Genomic DNA, 26,304 nt, shown 5'->3' with positions numbered 1-26,304 from the left:
GAGTCAGATCCTTGTCCATGGAAATCTGTGGGTGGTCTCTGAGTGTCCCTCTCCTCCTGAGGGCAGCTAGACGTGCTTGGGCATCTCTGAATCTGATAATGAGGGACTGCTCTCTAGTACGATCCCTCCCGACTCTATATGCTCCTACTATGTCATGATCCTGTACTCCCAATGTCTGAGAGACAAGTTTCACAGCCTGTGTCATCGTGGACTCTGTCGCCGAGGGCAAGATACCACGAATGCGAATGTTGAGGGCCTTTGTGGCCCTCTGCTGTGACTCGGCCAATGTAGCTGATACAGTCGATCTCTGGGGCTGTGATGGCTGACGGCGGACGACATCCATCCACTCTGTGGCTCTCTGGACCTGTGTCTGAAGGGAAGTCAAACACTCCTCAACCGCTGCTACTGCTATAGTGGGAGATGTGTCTATGTGCTGAACGCGAGTCTCGATCTGTTGCACTCGCTCTGTGTGTCCATGAATCTCTCCAGCAAGAGTCCTATGAGTCGCCCGTAAGACCTGAAGATCTGTCCTAATAGACAAGATCTCCCGATCCTGCTGTGTCACTCGATCAGCAAGAGATGCAACCTGAGCTGTAAGTAGAGCAATGGTCTCGTCCTTCCTGTGAAGCATCTGAAGGGCAGCTCGGAGGTGGGTCTCAAAGTGCTGAAGCTCTGGTAGGATGTGGCGGCAAGGACAAACAGTGCAAGGCATGGAAGGAGAAAGAGAGGGAGAAAGGGGGGAAACCGGTAAGGTGGGTAGCGGGGATGAAGGAGAAGGCTGGAAAGGGGGAGAGAATGCGGGTACCGGGGATGGAGAGGAGGGGATGGGTAAAGTCTGAAGAGAGGATGAGGAGGAGGGAGCCTCTGGCAAAGTAGGTAAAATAGGCAACAAAGGGGAAGAGGTGACAGAGGGTTGTGAGAGGGAGAGCAAAAAGGGTGGAGAAGGGGTAGGAGAAGAAGGAACCTGAGAGGGGAGGGGTGAAAAAAACTGCGGGTACAAAGTAGCTATGGCCGGAAGATGAGATAATGGAGCTAAAACCGGTGTACCTGCGACTGGGAGTGCGGCAAGTGCGGACACTGCGCTGTTCTGTGAAGAAGATGCAAGTCCTCTTCTACTATAGTGCAGCATATCGATCGTGGCGGCCATTGATGTTGCTGCTGTTGCTGCTTCTGTAACATGCTCGACGGTGTCGGCCATGTTTAATTACGGGAAACCGGCAACATTGAAAAGCGAGAGATGGCGAGCGCTGCCAATGCACGATGGGAGGAGAGGGACGGGCGGAGCAAAAAAGCAGCCCGCGGGGGGGCGGGAGGTGCAAGCTGCAGCGCGGGGGGGTGCGCGGGAGCAGCAGCACGGGGGGGGCAGCGTAGGCAGCAGCGCCAAGGGGGGTGTGTGGGAGCAGTAGAGAGAGAGAGGTCAATCTCTCTCTCCCTCTCTCTGCTGCTCTCGCGCACCCCCCTTGGCGCTGCTGCCTACGCTGCCCCACAGTGCTGCTGCTCCCGCGCACCCCCCCCGCGCTGCTGCTTGCACCTCCCACCCCCCCGCGCGCTGCTTTTCTGCTCCGCCTGTCCCTCTCCTCCCATCGCGCATTGGCAGCGCTCGCCATCTCCCGCTTTTCAATGTTGCCGGTTTCCCGTAATTAAACATGGCCGACACCGTCGAGCATGTTACAGAAGCAGCAACAGCAGCAACATCAATGGCCGCCACGATCGATATGCTGCACTATAGTAGAAGAGGACTTGCATCTTCTTCACAGAACAGCGCAGTGCCCGCACTTGCCGCACTCCCAGTCGCAGGTACACCGGTTTCAGCTCCATTATCTCATCTTCCGCCCATAGCTACTTTGTACCCGCAGTTTTTTTCACCCCTCCCCTCTCAGGTTCTTTCTTCTCCTACCCCTTCTCCACCCTTTTTGCTCTCCCTCTCACAGCCCTCTGTCACCTCTTCCCCTTTGTTGCCTATTTTACCTACTTTGCCAGAGGCTCCCTCCTCATCCTCCTCTCTACAGAGTTTACCCATCCCCTCCTCTCCATCCCCAGTACCTGCATTCTCTCCCCCTTTCCAGCCTTCTCCTTCATCCCCGCTACTTACCTTACCGGTTTCCCCCTTTTCTCCCTCTCTTTTTCCTTCCATGCCTTGCACTGTTTGTCCTTGCCGCCACATCCTACCAGTGCTTCAGCACTTTGAGACCCACCTCCGAGCTGCCCTTCAGATGCTTCACAGGAAGGACGAGACCATTGCTCTACTTACAGCTCAGGTTGCATCTCTTGCTGATCGAGTGACACAGCAGGATCGGGAGATCTTGTCTATTAGGACAAATCTTCAGGTCTTACAGGCGACTCATAGGACTCTTGCTGGAGAGATTCATGGACACACAGAGCGAGTGCAACAGATCGAGACTCGCGTTCAGCACATAGACACATCTCTCACTACAGCAGTAGCAGCGGTTGAGGAGCGTTTGACCTCGCTTCAGACAGAGGTCCAGAGAGCCACAGAGTGGGTGGGTGTCATCCGCGGTCAGCCATCACAGCCCCAGAGATCGACTGTATCAGCTACATTGGCCGAGTCACAGCAGAGGGCCACAAAGGCCCTCAACATTCGCATTCGTGGTATCTTGCCCTCGGCGACACAGTCCACGATGACACAGGCTGTGACCTTTGTCTCTCAGACATTGGGAGTACAGGATCATGGCATAGTAGGAGTATATAGAGTCGGGAGGGATCGTACTAGAGAGCAGCCCCTCATTATCAGATTCAGAGATGCCCAGGCACGTCTAGCTGCCCTCAGGAGGAGAGGGACACTCAGAGACCACCCACAGATTTCCATGGACGAGGATCTGACTCAGATACAGGTTGAGGAGCGCAAGGCGCTTATGCCTCAGAGAGATGCAGCCCGAGCTCAGGGCAAGTGGGCAGTGATCAAGGATGGCAGACTCATCACAGGCACCTTGAGGCGTGCTCCCACAGTGCTTAGAGATGGCAGACCAGCAGATATAGCCCCACCTCCACCTCTTGCTCCGACCGCTTGACGGGACAGGGCCCATGGGACACACCACCCGTCAGATAGTCTACGCATAGCTGTATGGAACTGCAATGGTTCTTTTACAGCACAGCCAGGCTCAGAGAGATGCAGCCCGAGCTCAGGGCAAGTGGGCAGTGATCAAGGATGGCAGACTCATCACAGGCACCTTGAGGCGTGCTCCCACAGTGCTTAGAGATGGCAGACCAGCAGATATAGCCCCACCTCCACCTCTTGCTCCGACCGCTTGACGGGACAGGGCCCATGGGACACACCACCCGTCAGATAGTCTACGCATAGCTGTATGGAACTGCAATGGTTCTTTTACAGCACAGCCAGGCAATCTACGGGGGGCATTCTTTGGGAGAGATATCATCTTTTTCACGGAGACACACGAGAGTCCAGAGAGACCTTTGCCACGAGTGACAGGGTATACATGGAGATCTGCTTTCAGGCAGCACTCAGACATTTGGAGTGAGAGGATCTGGAGGAGTGGCCATTTTGTACAGAGAGCAGCTCGATCGGATCATCACAGTGGAGAGAGCGGATTCACATGCCCGATTCTTGTGGGTACGCATCCGCCGCAGAGCCCCTTAGCGAGATTTTTTTATTGCAGTTTGCTACTTCCCCCCGGCGCAGTCGATCTATTCTTCCACTGGACCAGACCAGTCCATATTTGAGGATCTCTCAGCGGACATTGCAGATTTTTCACATCGCGGAGAAGTCATCCTTTTAGGAGACTTCAACGCGAGGACCTCAGACAGACAGGCCCTCACTTATGACTTCATGGAGGATCCGGTCATACTCCCAGCATTTCACGACGATAGCCTCTGTCGGACTTCATCAGACTGCACAGTACAGCCCACAGATCAGGGACGTCAGTTACTGGAGCTCCTCACCTCGCACGGTATGGTCATTTATAACGACGGCTTGTCCAGGTGGCCACAGTCTTCCATGCCTACATTCTCTTCTGCTTCTGGGCGTGGTACTAGCGTGATCGACTACATCATAGGTCCACCGACTCTAGTCCCTTCCATCCATAGCCTTACTGTTAGCCCCTTCATGCCCTCTGCCGACCATGCACTCATCCACTTTACTTTGACTCATGTCTCCCATGATCCACCCCCTCCTCGTTATCACGACCGCCAACCCTATTATGAGGTTCATTTCGACCACCAGTTCGATGATGTATATAGCCAGAACCTCAGCCGCCTACTCCGTCCTCATCTATTAGATGCTCTACCATCCACGCAGGACCGGTGGGAACTTGTACATACTTCACTCGTTTTTGCCGCTCACATGTCGTTCCTGTCACATGTCATTCGTCTAGTCCGCCACCGGTTGGTCTTGTTCCTTGCAACGGTTGGTATGATGAGGAGTGTAAGGAACTCCGTAGGAAACTTCACCTTGAGACCAAGGAGAAGTCTCCCCTCCTTGCCGAAACCAAGAGAGACTACAAGCGGTTGGTTAGGCGCAAGAAACGCCAATTTCTAGCCCGGAATGAGGAGGAGCTGAGAAGCTTGCTTTTCAGCTGTGACTCCAAGGAATTCTGGAGAAAATTCCTCCGCTTGAAGTCTCAGAGCCCCCTCACAGATCCATGTATCTGGTCTGCATATACTTCAGCTCTATACGATGTTCCAGATCAGCCAGCCATCGATTTATCCCATATCCCTAGGCCAGCTTCATCTAGTCTCTTCACACCAGAGAGTGTCCGTGCAACAGTCCACCGATTGAAGAACGGGAGAGCTAAGGATCATGATGGATTGCAAGTGGAGTATGTAATCCATGGGATTGATGCCTTAGATTTTGTTCTTTCCCGTCTCTACAATGAGTCTGTTTGTACAGGCCTACCACAGTCCTGGTTAGGCAATACCATAGTACCTATCCACAAGTCGGGGGACCCTATGGAGCCGTCGAATTACAGGACCATCATGATTGGCCACGTTATGGCCAAGATCTATGCATCAGTTTTGGAAAGCCGTATAAATGACCATGCCGAGACGACAGGACTCAGAGCCAGAGGGCAGGTTGGATTTCGCAGGGATCATTCGACACTTGACCACATCCTCACACTCAGGGCACTGGTAGAGGAGGCGAAGTCACGAAGGCAACGGCTTTATTGTTGCTTCGTGGACTTCAGGAAGGCATTTGACACAGTTCCGCGATTCAGATTGTTTCAAAGAATTCGTCAGATGGGCTTCAATGGAGAGATACAGTGGGCTATCATGGCTTTGTATGAGAGGGTCACTGGTCGGGTTCGGACACGTGAGGGGCTCTCAGAGGAGGTATGCAGCACGATTGGGGTGAAGCAGGGTTGCCCGCTCTCTCCTACTCTCTTTGGATTATATATTGATGAGCTAGAGATGTTTGTACAGATGACAGGCGGTGTGGGCTCTACTCTCTAAGGATCCTCCATTTCTATCCTCCTGTATGCGGACAATGTGGTTCTCATTTCCTCTACTGCTCAGGGCCTCCAGGCACATATTGAGGCACTCCACAGGTTTTGCCAGGACAGGGGGTTGACCGTAAACCTTGGCAAGACCAAGGTTATGGTTTTCAACACCTCTGATCGTATTTACAGCACGGATGAGTTTTGCTTCACTTATGACGGACAGCCCATTGAGCTTATTAGAGAGTACACTTATTTGGGGGCAGTTTTCAGGGGACCGGTCTTCACCATGACATATGCAGCACGAGATAGGATTAGTAAAGGGTATGCTTCGTTGGCTCATCTTGAACATGATAGCAAAAGTAAATTGATGACTTAGGTCATGAACTTTGTGGATGGCATCACAATTGTAAAATATGGGATAAAACATAAGGAGGGTACGAAAGCTAAAGCAATGCATGCACAAAAGAGCGAATTGTGGCTATACAGACCTAACCAAGGACCATCAAGTCCAAACATAATAATTGTGGCCAAGAATAGAGAAAGTAGAAAGTTGCACCCATTACTTAAATTTTTGTCTAAATGATATTGATATAATTGTGGCCAAGAACAAAGAAAAGTAGAAAGGTGCATCGATTACTTAAACTTGTATCTAATCAATATTGAAACAAAAGCAAAGAAGAACAAAAAGAGATGTGCTAGTTGAGGGCAAAAGAGGTGAAGGAAAAGCTCAGAATCAGGGATCGGAATGCAAGAGCGGAGGTATCCAGACTTCAGAGATTGATTCAGAGCTTTCCTCATTCTCTCTTCATCAGAGGGCAGCTTTCAGAGGCTCAGGAGAACTAGAGGAGTTTCAGGGCAGGAGGGCCCAGTTGAGGTTTTACTCTCAGCATACCTTCTGGATTCAGAAGGGGGATAGATGCTCTAGAGAGTTCTTCAGGGTAGTGGGTCAGAGATACTGTTTGGACAGTCTTCGTAGACTTGTGGATGAGACCGGTTCTCTTTAAACGGATCCTCATCGTCTTGTTGAGATTACTTCTGATTTCTATTCCACGCTTTACACCACTGATCCAGTCACCGAGGAGATGATCAGAGCCAGAGAGGAGATTTGGAGTCATGTCCCCCAGATGGTCTCAGAGAGAATGAGTCATGTTTTGGATAGCCCACTATCACTCCTGGAGATCACGGATGCGTTACATGAGCTGCCCAGAGACAGATGCTCGGGGGAGGACGGATTGTCGCCACTTCTTTTTAGAGCTCTCTGGGATACGATTGGGCCTCATCTACTTTCTGCCTTTTCAGAGGCTCTCGATACAGGATCTTTGGGTGAGACATTATGCATAGGTATGATTTGTCTCATCCCGAAAGGAGGAGACAAGATAGTCCTACGTAATTGGAGACCCATTACACTTCTAGTGACAGCGTACAAGATCCTGGCGAAGACCTTGGCCCTTCGTTTAAAGCCTATGCTGCCAGATATCATCAGAGCTACTTTGACAGGATTTGTCCAAGATCGGAGTATCTTGGATAATATCTTCACTTTTTGGGAGGCCACTCATTGGGCGAAGGAGAGCGAGCAGGAGATTGCAGTTCTCCTTCTCGATTTTGAGAAGGCTTATGACAGGGTGGACTGGGGTTTCTTGGAGGGCACTATGAGGAGGCTAGGCTTCAGTGACAGATGGATTTTATGGGTCTCCTCACTTTACTCTCACTCTTCTAGCAAGATGGTGGTGTGTGGAGGCAGAGGACCGGCTTTTCAGCTATCTAGATCGGTACGACAGGGATGCCCGCTTGCACCATACCTTTTCTTATTCGTAGTGGAGGCAATGGGATACTTTATGCAGGCTACCAGTCATGGCACTTTGGGCCTTCATCTGCCTATCCGGCAGGAGCAGGAGCTTCTGGACATTGTGTTTGCTTATGATACGGCACTGACAGTCAGAGGAGATGCACATAGTCTTGCTACTGCTGCGGATTCAATTGACAAGTTCTGCCTAGCCTCAGGGGGATTTGTCAATTGGAACAAATCAAAAGGCATCTGGACTGGAGCTCAGCAGGATACCCCAGCATGGGGAGGAGACAGAGGCTTTGTATGGATACCCAGAGGCACCTCCATGAGATATCTAGGCTTCCAGGTTGGCATTGAGGTGTCTTCGACGCAACAGTTTGCCCCAGTTCTGGAGAGTATGCGGAGAAAGCTAGCCTACTGGAGCACGGCTAGACTTTCTTTGGCCGGAAGAGTGTTAGTACTCAACCAGGTTCTACTAGCGACTATGTGGTATGTTGCATCATGTTGGTGCTTTCATTCGTTAGGTGAGGAGATTGCTTCAGAACTTTCTGTGGAGTGGTGGGGATGGTTCCGAGGGCACTAGGGCTAGAGTTTCATGGGATACTATCACTTTACCATTCTCGCAGGGAGGACTTGGGGTTCTTGATCCGGAGATGCAGATTAGAGCCCTTTTAGTCAAACTTCTGGTTAGAGGTTTGACTCCAGGCGATCAGCTGTAGAAGCAGTTCCTACTGCATGGGATTCACCAGTGCACCCCCAGACTAGCAGGTCAGTGGGCAGGTAGAGTCAGTTGGATCTTCCTTACGGACCAGCATTCTCAGCCTTCCTCACCACTTGTGAAAAGGCTTATTCAGATATGGGATCATTTTCGACAGCACCTCATCAGAGCAGTTCCCTTCTCCAGAGAGGAAATTGCTTGACAGCCACTTTACCATAACCCCCTGGTTCGGTACCAGGGATCTTCCCTTGGTACAGAACTTAGGACTCCCTTGGCCAGATGGCATGCTCAGGGGGTTGTGACAGTCGAAGATTGATTCAGGGAAGGGGTGGAGATGTCAGAGGAGGTGATCAGAGATAGACATGGGCCACTTGGACAGATTGCTGCCACTAGATTACTGATCATGAGAGCTATTCCTCAGGAGTGGAGGGATGTACTTACAGATCCAGCATATGTTGATTCCATTTCTACTTGGTCAGGTTGTTTTAGTGAGGCTGGGCTATGCATTGGAGTTCGCTTAGGACCAGCACCATTTATTTATTTTGAGACGGACTCCTCTCACAGATTGTATCCCACTCAGCCCCTGGATGGTCAGGAGCTTTATTGGCAGAGAGTCAGGGTCATTGGTTGCCTGGGTAAGGAATGGGTCACAGATCCTTCCAGGTTGACCATTGCAGAGGATATTAGATGGAGACTTTGGATTTTTCAGGGTCGACCTCTTGCGGAGCTTGACTGGGACCTAGGTGAGTGGGCATGGCCTGCTCCGGTGGCAAGCGTTCGTCCTCTTTCTTTTTTTCAGTACTCGATGAGGGCAGGTTACAGGCTTCAGCAAAGAGACTCTCATCACATACCATTTGCCTCCCAGCATTGGCATGCACAGGGACTCACTGCAGAGCTCTTGCTGAGCTACTGGACTCACTTTTGGGGCATGAGTAGAGCCAGGAAAGTCTCCTACTTTCTTTGGCTCACTATACATAGGGGCATACCTGTGGGCACTTGGCTCCAGCAGATGGGTAGACCCTCCTTGTGTATGCGTTGTCAGCTTGGAGAGGAATCTAGCAAGCATTGTTTATGGAGTTGCACCAGCTCTATAGTGGTGTGGACAGGTATCTTTAGGTTGTTCTCATATGTTACATCTGAGTCCTTTCTGATGACTTGGGGCGATGCTCTTAGGGGGAGAGGATCTGTAGCCTTTACTCTCTTTGAGGCAGAGCCAGGAGACCACGGTTTCTTCATGCAACGTCGTCGGAGACGGGGTCCCACGGAGGCCAGCATCATGGAGCCGCAGGATTTACTTTTGGTACCGGTACCAGCTCAGGAGTTCATGCCTACTTCAGCTGAAGGGTCAGCCTGGGAGGTGATTTCCAGCATTACCCTATGGCGGATATGGTGTTCGCGATGTTCTTTTGTCCTTGGGGGCCATTTATGCATGGAGGCTGACACTCTCGCTTCCATTTGGGCGGAGATTATCTTTACTCTCAGGAGTCAGTGGGAGCGGTGTACAGGCACCTCTTTGGCAGCTCGTGGGAGACTTTTATCCTTCATGAGGACATGGGACTGCTCTTTATTTTTTCACTTGACTCCTTTTGGGATGTCGTGGCATTTTAGACCACCTCCATGGCTCTTTTGGCATATTGTTGAGGCTAGGGATAGAGTACTTTCTCTCCCACTTGTTGTATGATTTGTTTTGAATGGAATATATCACTCTTTTCTGTAAAAAAAGCTTTCCCATACTTTGGACTATCTTGTATCCAAGTTTGAGCAGCAATGGTTGTATATTCGAGGAGAATAGAGCCAAAAACCAGTTGACATTGACGATGTTCTAGCCAGCAACACCGCGCGACATTATGCCTGACCTCTGCACTAGAGATTCGCCCATATGTGAGCTTTCATTTGAGCTAGAAAGCCCTCTTTTCTTTGCTTTGAAGAGGGAGATCCAAGCCCTCCAAGATTAGGCCTCTGTTTTGGGCAGTTTTGACAATATTATGAATTTGGTGCTACATTAGATGCTACTTTGGCATTTCTGATATTTTAAAGTGTTGAATAGCATCAGTACAATTGTGGCTACAACTTTCTTCTAGGTTTCTATACCTTGATTTGCTCAGAATACTTTCATTTAGCCACCTCTATGAAGCATGCAAGTTGAAGTATCATTTCCACTATGATTTTTATTATGGAATTTGGTTGTAAGTCTTTTCTACACCAAATGCTTATACTTTGAAGCTTTTCAGTTTTTTCTAGCCTTGTAAGAGAGTAGACATTGCCCATTTTGGGTTAGACCCTCTCATGGCTACCTTCTTGCATATTAATAAGTTCAATGGTAAAGGCTTTCACACATGGCAGATGAAAATTAAGTTTGCATTGATGAGGGAAAACCTCTGGGGGCTTGTCAAACCTGCTTCAACTTCTTCTTCAACAGCCTCTAATGCTGGAGAATCCTCAGGTCCTACACGCTCGTCACGAGATCCTGCTAAAGAGGAGAAAGCCTATGGCATTATTGCTCTTGGCTTAGGAGATGACTATATTCATCACATTTCTGATATGGAGTCTCCTTCTGAAGCTTGGCAAAAGCTTGATATTCTTTTTGGTGCTAGCTGTCACATCTCAAAATTGTCACGTAAGATTGCTTTCTTTGAATTGAAGATGGCTAATGGCACTCCCTTGGCTGCCCATGTCAATCACATGCGGAGTCTCATGACTCAACTTGCTTCTATCAACTCTCCAATCACTACGGATGATGCAATGGCAGTATTGCTCAAAAGTATGCCTGAAGATTATGATCATGTTGTCACCACATTGAAAAATCTTCCTAATCCTACTCTTGAAGGTCTTATTATTGCCCTTCAAGAAGAAGAAAGGCACAAGGACCAGGCAATGACACAGCCTATGCCATAAAAACTCAAATGGGCAAGTTTCCACCTTGCAAACATTGTGGGAAGACCAATCACCTCTTAAAAGATTGCTTGAAGATCAATCCTTACAAATATTGTGGCAAAAACAATCACCATGAAAAGTTTTGTAAGGCAAAAAAGGAAGTAACTACAAAACCAAAAACTGCCAATTTACTTTCGGTTGATGTGCTTCCATAAGATGAGGCCTCCTATGATGATTATGCTTTTCGAACCAGCTCCACATATGCTCCGTATCTCTCTTTTATGTTGAGTCAAGGTACTTTTCTGGATAGTCCTCCAAAATGAATGGAACAAACTATTGTGTTCTTTGTAAACACCTCTGGTCACCATATGATGTAGGCCATGTGTATGTGTTTAGCTCCATGGTACCCCCTGTAGACAGTGTGTGCATGTACATGTAGGGGAGATAACCATTGGGGGGTCTTATGTATCCCTTTGTTTGCCTCACACCCTTGGGAACCCTTGCTCGCATGAGATCCTAGCCATAGATTTATCCTTGACCACCATGAGATGGCTTGAGACACTATGTGACTAGATGTATCCTTGACATAGCCTGAGGCATTCCCTTGAGGGGGGGTTTATTGGGATATCTCAAGGTATATGCCCCAGGCACACCTTGGGTTCTATGTGTGTGTGCTAGAGGCATAGTTAGGTGCCCATAAGCATTGTTAGGTAGGCTGAGTCATTGTAAGCATGCATCTGCAAGTCACCCCCCCTGGGAAACATCAAGCCAAAAGACTTTGTACCTTGCAAGTAATGGAAGATGCGTTTTACAGCCTGCCAATGCATAATCTTTGGGCTGTGCATATACCTGCTTACCTGAGAAACTGAAAACTGAATATCAGGTCATGTATTGCAGAGATAAATGAGGCATCCAACAGCCTGACTATTGACTGTGGCATCAATTGATTCACATGCATCATGCATTGTAAGCTTCAGCCCCGGCTCCATGGGAGTGGACATAGGCTTGCAATCATGCATGTTGAATCTGTCCAAGAGCTCTTGAACATACTTGGACTGAGACATAATGATGCCACGTTTCTCTTGAATAAACTAGATCCCCAAAAAGAAATGTAACAAGCCCAAGTCTGACATATCAAATGTAGCTTTCAATTGGGCCTTTAAATCTGCAATTACTTCCTCATGTGATCCGGTGAGCAGCATGTCATCTACATAAAGAATGATGACCAGAATATCCCCCCATCCTTCTTGATGTAGAGGGTGCTCTCAGTTGGACTATTGTGCAGCCCTTTGCTGGTCAAAAAGGCATCAATTTTGGCATACCATGCACGTGGGACTTGTTTCAGCCCATATAAAGCTTTATTTAGCTTGCATACTTGAAGTGCATTTTCTGAAATTTGAAAGCTCGGAGGTTGTTTGACATAAACCTTTTCCAACAAGTCTCCATTAAGGAAAGCTGTTTTAATGTCCAGCCGATGAACATGCCATTCAAAATTTGCAGCCATGGCTATAACCGACCTGATGGTTGTCATCCTGGATGTAGGAGCAAAAGTCTCCTTATAATCGATGCCCTTTTTCTGAGCATATCCTTTTGCAACCAGCCTTACCGATCTGGTTTTCTTTTGACTTTGAAAACCCACCGTGTACCTATGGCATTCTTACCTGGTGGCAAATCCACAACATCCCAAGTCTGATTTTTATGAATGGACTGCAACTCATCGTGCATGGCATTCATCCAATGCACATTATCTTTTGCTTCTTCAAATGTCTCAGGCTCCTCCTCATCAAGAAGAGTACCTACATAAGCTGATTCAACTGAATGAGCTCCCTCCATGTGCCTTACTGCACTACGAGTTCTGCCAGGCAATGGAGCTTCAAGCCTACTCTCCCTGAGAGTCTGAAGCAACGAATGCGGGACTGTTTTGGTTGTGTGTATCTCTTGAATTTCTTGCATGACAACTTCATCCACACCCTGAGGTTGTACCAATTCAGCTGGGGGCTGAATCTGTACTTGTGGAGCTGGCGGAGGTTGCTGTAAATTCTTATTTTCAGCAGGGGAACCAAATGCTATAGGAAGCATCCCCTCAAACACATCATCTGAAGAGGTCGGAATCTGAATTTCAGCATTTGTATGTGCAGAATTTTCAGAGAATATGACATCTCTACTGACAAAAATCTTGCGTGTAGCAGGATTGTAGGGACGATAGCCTTTGCTTCGTGAACTATATCCCACAAAAATGCATCAACTTGTGTCTGAATTCCACAGGAACGTGGGCATATGCAACACAACCAAAAACTCTGAAGTGGTCCACTGAAGGCTTTCTCCCATGCCATGTCTCATAGGGAGTGATTGTCTTCAAAGCCTTTGTAGGAGCCCGATTTAAAATATAGTTTGCACACATGAGGCCTTCCAGCCAAAACCTGTGAGGCAACTTCTTACTTGTGAGCATGCATCTATCCATTTCCATGGTGGTGCGATTCTTCCGCTCAGCTTTGCCATTCTGTTGAGGTGTAAGCCTCACTGTAAGCTGATGCATAATACTTTTTTCTTTCAGAAATGTCTCAAATTCATGAGACATGTACTCCCCCCCTCGATCTGTGCGAAGTGTCTGCACCTTGAGTCCTGTCTCATTTTCAATCATAGCCACAAAGTGTTTGAAATGCATAAACATTTCTGATTTTGCCTTGAGACCATAAACCCAAGTGTAGTTGGTAAAGTCATCTATGAATGTAACAAAATAGAGATAACCCCCAAAAGCAACTGTCCTCATGGGACTGCAGACATCACTGTGAATAAGCTGCAATTTTCTTGTAGCTTTCACTGCACCATCCTTCTTGAAGGGAAGCCTATGCATTTTGCCAAGAATGCAACCTCCACATGCATGAGGAGGAGGGGACTCCAAAGGAGGTAATGCATCAACCATATCATGCCTCTGAAGTTTCATTAAGCTGCCATAGCTCATGTGCCCATACCTGGCATGCCATAACTCCGCATTGTGCATTGCAGTAGTGGGAGTGCTAACTGATAATGCAAGTTGGGATCTTTTTTCATATAAATCAAGTTGAAAAAGACCCCGATCCAAAGTGCCAGACAATCTCAAAGCGTATTCATTTTCTTTGTCTCTGACTGCACACTTGTCATCATAAAAAACAACCTGAAATCCTCCCCGATTGAGTGAGGACACTGAAAGCAAATTCTTCTTTATATCTGGCACATAGAGTACATATGAAATTCTGAAATCTATGCCATCAGTGGATGTGAGAATAATATCTCCAACTCCACATACTGAATGAGAAGAATTATTTGCACATGTGACCTTCTTCTTGGTGGGTGAAGAATGCAAAGTTACAAACATATTTCTCTTGGAAGTGACGTGCTTTGAAGCACCACTATCAAAATACCAAGTATGTAGTGTCTCATCAACACTGAAAGAGCATTCATCCTTTGAAGGATCGTAACTGCAAGTCAAAAAAGCATATGGGTCATCATCATTAGTGGCTGTAGTCTCTGAACTACCCACTGAAAAATCTGAAGTGCAAGTCAAAAAGGCATAGTGCTCTTCAACCAAGTTGGCTGCAACATCTCCTCCATCATGGCAATGTGGACCTGATGCATCTGATACAGCCATATTGGAATCCCTTTTCTTTTCTTTGGCTATGCGCTTCTTGCACTCTCCAATATAATGACCTGGCTTTTTGTGGTAATGACAGATGCCCTTCTTTTTCTGCTTGTTTGTATCACCCTGTGCCTTATAAGAAGGCTGTCCAGAATCAGCTTTATGCTGATGTGTGGGCTGATGGGCATGTGGCTTATGCTGCCCTTTACCCTTGGGCTTGAACTTGGAGAGCATAGCATGCTCGCCAGGCCGGGTTGCCATATTTTTGCGTGTTTGTTCCTCCTGCAACATAAGTCCTACCAACTCGTGAAAGGAGAGAGGATTGCTGCCCCCCCTCAATGACAAATTCAGCGAGGTGTGGAAACCAAGATAGGACTCAGGAAGAGAGTTCAGAGTGGTGGAGATCATCTCTGAATCCGGAATGACTTCATCAATGTTCAGCAATTGTTCCCTGAGATCCTGAAGCTTAGTGAGGTGAGAATTCATGGAATCTCCCTCCTCCATATGTGTATGGGAAAGTTCTCGCTTCAGATCACAAACTCTGGCATCGTTTCTTGCTGCAAACATACTCTCCAGTATTACCCAAGCTGCCATAGATGTCTTGCATGACCAAATATGAGGTATAATGAACCTCTTGACAGAAAGAGAAATTACTGAAAGAGCTTGTGCATCTCTAGAGTCCCATCTTTTCTGCTCTCCTGTGGGAGCTCCTGGAGCGGCTGCTCCAATTACTTGTGCTGTATTTGTACCTCTACCCCTGCCCCCAGCTGGAGTGACAGGTATAGGCGTTGTATGTGGTCTTTCTTCATCTCCATTGACATAATCCCAAAGATTTCTGCCAACTAAGATATTGTGAACCATGAAACTCCACAAGGAGTAGTTAGTGCCATCCAACTTATCCTCCTGTGTGAGAACCCCGAACACCTCATTTGAGTTGTTATGTGCCATTTTTGCAAGATAAACTCAGAAATACAGCAAACTGAACAAGTAGAATCCCTTCCTGGGATGTAAGATGCACAAGTAAATTCTGCAAAGAAGAATATGCCCACAGTGACTAATACTGTCACAGCCTGTCAAAGGCTCAAAATGCACCACAATGCTCTGCTCAATGCCCAAAAATCTGCAAATAGAATCTGCAAAAGGTGGCAAAAGTCTGCAATTTGACTCGTACTGAGTCCCAAACTGTCTGCAAACTTCCAAAATGCTCTTTTACGTGCAAAATTGCAACCCAAATGCAGAAGCCCCAATTTCTTGTGGGAAATTGCATACAAAAGAGGGCAAATGGTCTGAAAGCCCCAAATGTTGCACAAATTGCACTCTTCCTGCAGAAGCCCCATCGTTGCAAAATTGCAGTGTGATTGCGAAAGCCCTAAATTTTTGCATTTCTCTGCAACAAATGCAAAGTCTGTCCACAAATACGGAATGCCCCAAATTCTTGCAAGATCTTAGCCAAACAATGGCTCTCTGTGCAAATGCCTATCAGGAAACACCTTCCAGAGTCCACCTGCAAAGAAAAAAATCTGCACAAAGTACGGGCTCCTCAGATTGTACGGAATTGTCTGTACAAAATCGGTACAATGTACGGGTTGTGTACAGCGACTTGTACGGACCAAATGTACGGATGTACAGCTCTTGCTGTACGGGTGTACGGTTGTTGCTGCTGCTGTACGGACGACCAATTGTACGGAGTACGAACGACAGTTATACGGAAGATACGAAATCTGTACGTCGTTGACAAAAGTATGAAAATATTAACTGCAGTTGTACGGCGGAACTGGGCGGAACTGTACGACGGTACGGCATACGATTGTACGGGCTGGCGCAGATGTACGGAATGCTGGTGGGCTAGTCGATGGTACGGATACTGTACGGAATGTACGGGAGCAGACACAGCTGTACGGACAACGAGAGCTCCGTGAGCTTGTACGGCTGTACAGACCTGATGGCATTGTACGGCACCTCGAGAGCTGAAGCGTGGGCTGCTGTACGGAATCAGTCTGTATAGATTGTACAGACGGAAGCTGCAAGTAGGGAGCTTGGAGCAGGAAGGTCTTGCGAGCAAGGAGCGGGGAACTGGGAGCAGGGTCTTGCTGCTCTGATACAAAATGTTAGAAATCAAGAGAGTGCATGAAGCAAGAGAGTTGAACGTAGTGTTTGCAATAGAAGAAGTGACTATTACAAGAAGTGGGATGGGTTTTGTCTAAGTGGCAAAACCTTATCCTTCACTAACCATAGTTAGTGAACTAACTGTGGTTAGGGGAAAAAACCTCTAAAGGAGGGAAAAGTGTCCCTAACCTACTTATTACATTACATTGGTCACTGCTGAATTATAATAATAATTCTAACAAATGAGACACTGAGTACTTGGTATTTTGATAGTGGTGCTCCTAAGCACATCACTTCTAAGAAGAGCCTTTTTGCATCCCTGCATCCTCCATCTACTAAAAAGAAGCTGACTTGTGCAAATAATTCTTCTTATTCAGTGTGTGGAGTGGGGGATATCATTCTCACATCCACTGATGGTACATATTTCAGAATTTTAGATGTTTTCTATGTGCCAGGTATAAAGAAGAATTTGCTTTCAGTGTCCTCTCTTAATAGAGAAGGATTTCAGGTTGTATTTGATGATGCTAAGTTTGCAGTCAGAGACAAAGAGAATGAGTATGCTTTGATGTTGTCTGGCACTTTGTATCGGGGTCTTTTTCAGCTTGGTATATATGATAAAAGATCCGATCTTGCATTTTCAGTGAGCACTCCCACTACTGCGATGCAGAATGCGGAGTTATGGCATGCCAGGTATGGGCACATGAGCTATGGCAGCTTAATGACACTTTAGAAGCATGCTATGGTTGATGCATTGCCTCCTTTGGAGTCACCTCCTCCTCATGCATGTGAGGGCTGCATCTTTGGCAAGCTATATAGATTTCCTTTCAAGAAGGATGGTGCAGTGAGAGCTACACGCAAATTACAGCTCATTCACAGTGATGTCTGTGGTTCCATGAGGACACCTGCTTTTGGGGGTTATCTCTATTATGTTACATTCATAGATGACTTCACCAACTATACTTGGGTCTATAGTCTTAAGGCAAAATCAGAAGTGTTTATGCATTTCAAACACTTAGTGGCTATGGTTGAGAATGAGACATGACTCAAGGTGCAGACACCTCGCATAGATAGAGGGGGGGAGTATATGTCTCATGAGTTTGAAGCATTCTTGAAGGAGAAAGGCATCACGCATCAGCTTACAGTGAGGCTTACACCTCAGCACAATTGTAAAACCAAGTGCAAGAATCGCACTCTTATGGAGATGGATAGATGCATGCTTACCAGTAAAAGGTTGTCTCATAGGTTTTGGCTCGAAGGCCTCATGTGTGCAAACTATGTTTTGAATCGGGCTCCCACAAAGGTTTTGAAGACAATCACTCCCTATGAGGCATGGCATGGGAGAAAGCCTTCAATGGATCACTTTAGAGTTTTTGGTTGTGTTGCATATGCTCACGTGCTTGTGGAGTTTCTACACAAGTTGTCAGATAAGGCACTTAAATGCATTTTTGTTGGGTATAGTGCACAAAGCAAAGGCTATCGTCTCTACAATCCTGCTTCTCGCAAGATTTTTGTTAGTAGAGATGCTATATTTTCAGAGAATTCAACACATACACATGCTGAATTTTATATTCCAGCTTTTTCAGATGATGTTTTTGAGGGGATGCTTCCTGTAGCATTTGGTTCTTGACTTGAGATTCATGCTGAAAATCCAGAATTTACAGCAACCTCCTCCTGCTCCACATGTCCTGATTCAGCCACTGGTTGATTTTGTACCTCCACAAGGGTGGATGAAGTTGTTAGGTAAGAGATTCAAGAGATACACGGAGCCAAAACAGTCCCGAATTGGTTGCTCCAGACTCTCAGGGAGAGTAGGCTTGAGGTCCCATTGCCTGGCAGGACTTGTAGTGCACTAAGGCACGCAAGGGGGGCTCTTTCAGTTGAGACAGCTTATGCATGTACTCTTCTTGATGAAGAAGAACGTGACTCTTTTAAAGAAGGAAAGGATAATGGGCATTGGATGCATGCCATGCACAATGAATTGCAGTCCATTGAGAAAAATCAGACTTGGGATGTTGTAGACTTACCACCAGGTAAGCATGCCATTGGTACGAAGTGGATTTTCAAGGTGAAAAGGAAGTCAGATGGGTCCGTTGACAGGTACAAGGCAAGGCTGGTTGCCAAAGGCTATGCACAGAAGAAGGGCATAGATTATGAGGAGACTTTTGCTCCTACATCTCGGATGACCGCCATACGGTCAGTTATTGCTATGGCTGCAAATTTTGTTTGGAATGTCCATCAGTTGGACATAAAAACAGCTTTCCTTAATGGGGACTTGTAGGAAGAGGTTTATGTCAAACAACCTCTTGGATTTGAACTTTCTAGCAATGCACTTCAGGTTTGCAAGCTTAACAAACCTTTATATGGGCTGAAACAAGCCCCACGTGCATGGTATGCTAAGATTGATGCATTCTTGGCAAGTAAGGGGTTATCCTCTACATCAAGAAGGATGGGGGGATATCTTGGTCATTATTCTTTATGTAGATGACATGCTGCTCACAGGGTCAAATGAGGAAATAATTGTAGATTTCAAAGTTGAGTTGGAAGCTGAATTTGACATGACAGATTTGGGCATGTCAAATTTTTATTTGGGGATCCAGTTTATACAAGATAAGTGTGGCATCGTTATGTCTCAGTCCAAGTATGTGCAGAAACTCTTGGATAGGTTCAACATGCATGATTGTAAGCCTATTGCCACTCCCATGGAGCCGGGGCTGAAGCTTACTATGTATGATGTAGGTGAATCAGTGGATGTCACACTTTACAACCAAGCTGTTGGATGCCTCATATACTTGTGCAATACACGGCCTGATATTCAGTATGTAGTATCTCAAGTGAGCAGATATCTGCACAACCCAAAGACAACACATTGGTAGGCCGTAAAACGCATCCTCCGTTATTTGCAAGGCACAAAGTCTTTTGGCTTGATGCTTTCTAGGGGGGGGTGACTTGCAAATGCATGCTTACAGTGATTCAAATTGGGCTGGAGACTATGATACCAGGCAGTCCACTAGTGGTAATTGTTTCTTTTTGGGCAAAGCTTGCATTTCTTGGCTGAGCAAGAAGCAATCTACAGTGGCTACTTCCTCATGTGAAGCCGAGTACAGGGCAGCTTTCACAGCGACAGTTGAATTTGTTTGGCTGTGACGTTTGTTCGCTGATCTTCGTCTCTAATTGGAGGGTCCTTCTCCAATTCTCACTCATAGTCAAAGTGCTATAGCAGTGGCAAAGAATCCTGTGTTTCATGCTTGCATGAAGCACATTGAGGTTCATTATCATTATGTCAGAGAGAAGTTGGATGCAGGGGAGATCAGTATGATCTATGTGTCAACACATGGCAATGTTGCAGACATCTTCATCAAAGCACTTCACGTGAGAAGTTTGAGGCATTTCGCAGTGCCCTAAACTTATCTCCTTTTGGTGATTGATCACTACCTTGTACACCACATTGGCAATGCAGGGGGGTGTTAGAATTATTATTATATTGTAGGGAGTGGCCAATGTAATGTAATAAGTGGGTTAGGGGTACTTTTTCCCCTAACCACAGTCTAATCCCTAACTATGTTTAGTGATTAGATAGGGTTTCGTCACTTAGACAAAACCTGTTATCTCTCTTTTGTACTCACTTCCTTTCAGTCCACTATTGAGTAGACCTACGTTCAGCTCTCACTCTTGCTCACTCTTGCTCTCCTTGTTTCTCACAAGCATCTAGTCCCAAAAAAAGGACCAGTCAAGGCATAAGAGTCGCATGATGCAGCTAATTTGGTAGTTATAGAGGAGTTATTCTTGATGGTTACATCTAGTTGGCACGAGATTGTCATGGATCTGGGTGTGACTATGAACATGTCTGACATAGAGCAGTCCTTTTGTGAAGGTGAAGAATAGCACATTTTTGCTCGAATCAAGCTGAGAACAAGGCTGTTGTTACCAAGGAGGGAGAGGCTGAAGAAGCTCAACTTCAAATAGATGTGACGCCATTGAAAACGCAAATGAATATACGGAGGCTCAATAGGTGGCTATTCTGACAGTACTTCAAGAAGGTATTTGGCTTACTGTAATGGCAAGCAAAATGCAGGATTAGAGAGGCTTCGACCTTTCTCCAGCTGTCAGGGCAGTATTAGCTCATTGAAGCTCCAGGGATACTTTTGTATCAAATGCATGGCACGCTGATTGTTGTCCACATTTTGATCAACTGCTGCCAGCTAATCTTGCACACAAGTACATAGAATACACTTTAGATCTCAAAGAGCACACACAGATATACAGCCAAAAACCCCATAAATAGATATGTAGATCAAGTACAAAAATAGCTCCAAAATTGTACCAACACCTGCAGCAAACCAGTGTAGGTAGGGCACCACCATAAGCCTTGTACACGCAGCAAACCAGTGTAGGTAGGGCACCACCATAAGCCTTGTACACTGCACCCTCTGCGGTAGATCTCTTCCAAGCTGCCATGTGCCTCTGGTAGGCTTCAGTAGCTGCTCAAGGAAGAGCACTCCTCCCTAGTTACATGCATGCCCAGTTGCTCTCCGGTACTTTGCACACTGGCTGTTCCAAATGACCACCGAATGAACTGCCTAATCCACCGCACTGGGGCCTTTTTATAGGAGCTAGGACTGGCCAGTCTGTGACCAGTCTTGAGATATAACTACCACTTCTCTACTATGCACTTTTGCAGCTTCCTAGACTGCTTTTGCAACTTGAAGAACTTAAACAAGCCTTGTGCTAGGCCATACACTTGTTGAACATGCTCCAGACTGTGCGACGTATCATCGCTGCTGATCCTGGAAGGGTCCCACGTATTGCTGCTGCTCCACCAAACACCTCCAAGCAGCCAGTTACATCTCTTGGATATGCTGCCCACATGGCAGCCTATGTGCTGCCCATTGGCAGGCCCATTTCCCTTGTTTTCTGTGAGTGATTGCTGCCCACATGGCAGCCAATGTGCTGCCCATGTGGCAGCCTCCTTTCTTGTTTGCTTGCTGCCCACACGACAGCCAATTTTCTGTCCATGTGGGAGCTCCTTCCTACCCTGGTACAAACCCCCCCCTCTCCAACCCCCCCTCACATGGGGGCTCACGACTGGGAGGTGACCATTCTCCTGAAAAAAAAAAAAAACGGGGGGGCGGGGGTTGGTTGACAATCTAATTTCCAACAGAAAGGACACAAAATATGGAACACGTTCAGCTGCAATAGGATATGGAAGAGGCAAAAGGAAATGCATGGTTAGTTTAAATTAGAGAGATTTTTATTTTTATTTGAAAGTTAGTTATAGGGAGGATTGGGAGTTGAAGAGGATTTAGAGAAGTTTCGTATGTGAGCACTTGTCATGGTGATTGCTGGTGTCACTCTTGCTAGACTTTTTAGCATAGGGACTCTTGCTATGCTTCTTAGCTCTGTGCCCGATTTCATGAATCCTATTTGAGAAGATCTTAGGATCAATCCGTGTATTGCAGCTGCAAGCAGCTGATAAGGTTGTGCATAACATCCTGTCTTTGGTTTTGATGTGCATAAAATTGTGTTGTGCATTCCTAGGCGCAAGGTGATGGTCATATAGTGTTGTAAATTTGATTTTCTGTATTTATACAGTTGGGTGACGAGGAAAACATGGATGAAGAGGAAGAAACAGAGGCACTTGGGGAAGCCAGTCTCAGTGATATGGATACCTCACAGAATTTAGCTAGCAGGGGACGTACTTTTTTAAACCAAAATGAGGAGCTGTATGACGCAGAGGGTATTTTGAATCCTCGTTTAGCTAAAGCAGAACGTAAGCGCAGGAAAAAGGCACTCCAAATTATTGATAAGAATCACAAAAGCAATAGTGATTATGATTTCCAGGTGGACTATGTGGATAAGGAAGAAACAAAGGATGTAGAGGATAATGAGCATGATGAAAGAAATTGTGAAGCAGACCCAATGATCGGAGTGGAATAAACTTGGAGAAGAATCTGATGCACATTTGCATTGGGCTGAGGGTCACTTTCTTGCAAGAGAGCTCACTACATATATGCCGATTTGCAATGCCTGTAAGCTTGTTTGCACTCTTTTGGAAGGGGCTTATGCTTGCGAACACTTTTTCGAAATTCACATCCATTTTTGAAGACGTTGCAATCTGTCATCTACTAAACCTGTTGTTGGAAACCTTATTTTCGAGAGAGTTCTAGAAAATCTATGGGCGTTGTATGAAAGTGGATTTCATGGTATGTCTGGGTCACTGTGCTGTGCTAAACAGTAGAGATGCCTCGTACTTTTTCACAGCAGGTTGCAACATATATACTTTTTCACTGTAACATATATCAAGGAAACTCATACATGGAAACTTTCAGCACCAGTTTTGAATGCAAGTTTTAAATGCAAGCGGTTTAAGTTCTATAGGAATTTTGGTAACGTCAGCAGAGTTATTTAATTGAACAAAGTGGAGCTGTCAGTGGAACTGTATTTGACTACAATTTTCAGTTGATTCTTGGCCTTGTATCTATCTTCGGGTTTCTTTGTTGCCTTGTACTCGTAAATTTGGGACTGAGCACTTCTTTAAAAGGTCAGTTCCTGGACTTGTTCTGTTGAGTCAGCCCTGTCAACAAAAAAGCGAGTTTATTGGGTAACAATGGGGACCTGCATTGCTAATGTTTGCTTTATCAAGCATTGATAGTGGCCAGTTGCCATCCTTAGGTATTCATATGTTTGACCTGTAGATATGCTGTAGTGTGTGTACTTCGAAGGCTAACAACATAGCTCAACCTGCGAGAAAATCCTTACTGGGCAAAGGCTCAGCAATTAACATATGTGTCTTACAATCTGTTATACATTGCAGATCTCTATAAATGTGTATAAAGAGACTTATGACTTATGGATCCCATCCCTACTTGGCAAAAATTCTTTAAAAATGCACTCATGTGGTCTCAAGGGCTTATGACTTATGGATCCCATCCCTACTTGGCAAAAATTCTCAAAAAATGCACTCATGTGGTCTCAAGGGCTCATATAAGCTTTCTTATGCTCAAGGTTATACCATGCAAATCTTTGTTAATATGACAAAAGTTGTAGGGTTGTTTAAGCACATTCCTCCGGATGAACAAAAAGTCTCTGTCAGCGATTTATTGTTCCATGCCCTCTTCACATCAGCGTACATTGGAATGGAAGCAGTTCTTCGTTCAATCATATAATTGTGGCTCTTAGATTGCCATCTGCTTATTCATTATAAATAGTTGACAGCAGTAGACAATATTTGCAGTATGAAATCCAGTCCATCTTCCTGTCTGCCTTTTGCTGGTTCTAGATAACCTGTCAACATTTTGCTTGATAATCATATGGGTACTATTTCTTTTTTAGCAAAGCTGGAAGGGCTATTGAATCTGCATGTGGCATCATGAAATGCGGTCCCTTGATTGTATAGCAAAGCATGTGGATTGTCTGCTTGCGTCGTCAAGGAGCCCTGAAGTCTTGAGCTACGCGGGCCTGAAGCAAATGCCACCCAGGGTCTTGAGCTATACTGGCCTGAAGCAAATGCTACCCACAGGTGACCTGAAGCAAATGCTATCTGTACGTGGGAAGGATGCCTGTTTATCTTCATATTGGATGAACATCTGCGGAAGCTAATGTTAGAATCACCAAGAGTAGAAGCATTAGGAAAAAAGGGAGCTCATTTTGGGGCCTTTTAGAAGAGAGAGAAAATAGGCTCTCAACCAATTAGGAGTGGGCCAACGTAACGTTGAAAATTCAACAAAAGAAGATGAAAATAAGAAAAAGAAATAGTACTATATGTTCGTAGAAGCATGTCACATTAATGAGGTGATCTGATTTGAATCTTTAAAAATCTATTTTCTGTGCAGAATTTGATGATTCTGACACCGCAGACGCGTCCGGAACCCAAGAACGGCACTGGAAACGTTGGAATCGGACATCCGGAGGCTCGGAAACGGCCAAAAAAGGTTGAAAAATGCGATTTGCAACAAAATGCGATATGGCACTTTTGAAATTTCAAAAGGTGCCAGATCGCATTTTGCTGCAAATTGCACTTTTCGGCCTTTTTCGGCCGTTTTCGGGCCTCCGGATGTCCGATTCCAGCGTTTTCAGTGCCGTTCTTGGGGTTTTGGGCCGTTCCGGACGCGTCTGCGGTATCAGAATCACCAAATTCTGCACAGAAAAGTGTTGCTTTTATATGAACATTGAATGTAAAGCATGTTAAAGAATATATTTATTCCTTTTCACACTGACATTTCTCACGTAAGTATCCATATTTTCTTGCTTTTGTAGAGAGAGAAAAGAGAAAATAGTGAATTTCTTACAGGGCTCCAAAATGAGCTCCCTTTTTTCCTAATGTGTACTTACAATGGTTGTCTGTTGCTAGTGTTTTGCTTGAAGCTTTCACTCATTGTTTTGTAATTCTTACTTCTAGCTATTGTTGTGTGAGTTTGAATTCTTACCCTAGGCAACCTAGTCTCAATTTTATTTCTCATGAAGCCCTCATGGATGCCACTTGTCGCATTCTCATTTCTTTTTGTAAATTTAGGTTTTTTAGAGTTTGCCCTTCACCTTCGAAGTGATGTCAGAAACTTAGTACAAAGACCTTTGTATAAATGGAAGCTCAACTATGTGTGGGTGTGTAGATATGCATGTGTGAGAGCACATATTTATATTGAGGACTATACCCATCGTTGGGCATTGATGATGCTGGGGGGATGTCATAGTAGCTAGTCCCTACTATACGTGATAGAGATTAGGACTATCGTGAGGTTGAAATTGCACACTATGTTGTGTTTTAAACGGATGAGTTTGGGCATGTTCTTGGATTCATCTAGATATATGTTCTTGCCGTGTTAGGTGACATGTATATTTCACCTTGTGGAGTTTGCATCCACGTTGTGGCTTGATAATTCTTTTAAGTGATGTGTTGCCCCATCAACTGCGTTGCCTAAGCAATTTTTGCTTAGGTTTGCTCATTTGGGAGAGACTAAAATGCAATCATAGTCTTCACAAGCAATATAGCGTGAATGAAGACAATGTGGACCATATTGTGATTAGCCTTCTCCTTTAGTGCTAGCCTTTGTCAGGCTAAGTCTATCCTTTACCTTTGGAGAGCTGGCAGAAACTCAGTACAAAGATCTTTGTATAAATGGATGCTCAAGTATGTGGGTATGTATGTTTATGTTTGACATCACATGTTAATACTATGCTCTATACCCACCACGCATGTTGATGACGTCGGTGGGGATGTCATAGTAGGTAGTCCTTATTATGCATTATGGAGATTATGGTTTTGAACATTGTGAATATCATGAGATTCAAACTGCACACTGTGTTGTATTTTAAGAGGATAAGTGTGGGCATGTTATGGATTCATCTAGATATATGCTCCCAACATATTAGCAAACATGTAAATTTTACCTTGGGATGTTTTCATCCATGTTGTGGCTTTTTTTTTTTTTTTGGCAAAGAAAAGAACCTTCTATTAATGCTTGAAAGACTTCATACAAACAACATCCCCGAAGGTGTTATGGAGCGAGGCAACACGCAGCTCGGGTTTTTCTGTGTAGGACTTGGAGGCCTACTCCAAGCACTTATTGAGAGAGACCCAGAGATGGATGGGAGTCTGTATGGGATTCATTGACAGATGATCAGAGTGGTGGGACATTTGGGGAAGGAGTGACACATTGATCCTCCTAGTATCCTAGAGCAAGATGCCCCCAGATGGTGCTCCTAGCTTTGGGAGGGTAGGGCCTTAAGAGAGGTCTAGTAAGATCCGAGAGAGTGGTTTTGGCCCTCCAGGAGCGGCCTTGCTGAGCAGATGGATGAG

General features: G+C 45.8%; 1 protein-coding gene across 1 annotated transcript in view; it reads left to right on the top strand.

The window, feature by feature from the left end:
• Positions 1–23,121, top strand: part of NSN1 (GTP-binding family protein) — a 75,563-nt gene extending 52,442 nt beyond the window's left edge. The window contains exon 9 of the mRNA XM_087388420.1: positions 22,101–23,121. Coding sequence (XP_087244546.1) covers positions 22,101–22,445 — 345 coding nt within the window. The 3' untranslated portion in view covers positions 22,446–23,121. The remainder of the gene's footprint in view (positions 1–22,100) is intronic.
• Positions 23,122–26,304: the final 3,183 nt, after the last annotated feature.

This window comes from Dipteris shenzhenensis, chromosome 17 (genome assembly GCF_047967505.1).
Source record: "Dipteris shenzhenensis isolate YYH24624 ecotype China chromosome 17, Dip_SZ_1.0, whole genome shotgun sequence".
NCBI lineage: Eukaryota > Viridiplantae > Streptophyta > Polypodiopsida > Gleicheniales > Dipteridaceae > Dipteris > Dipteris shenzhenensis.
Note: the sequence above shows the minus strand (reverse complement) of the source record. Positions and strands in the feature narration are given on the sequence as shown.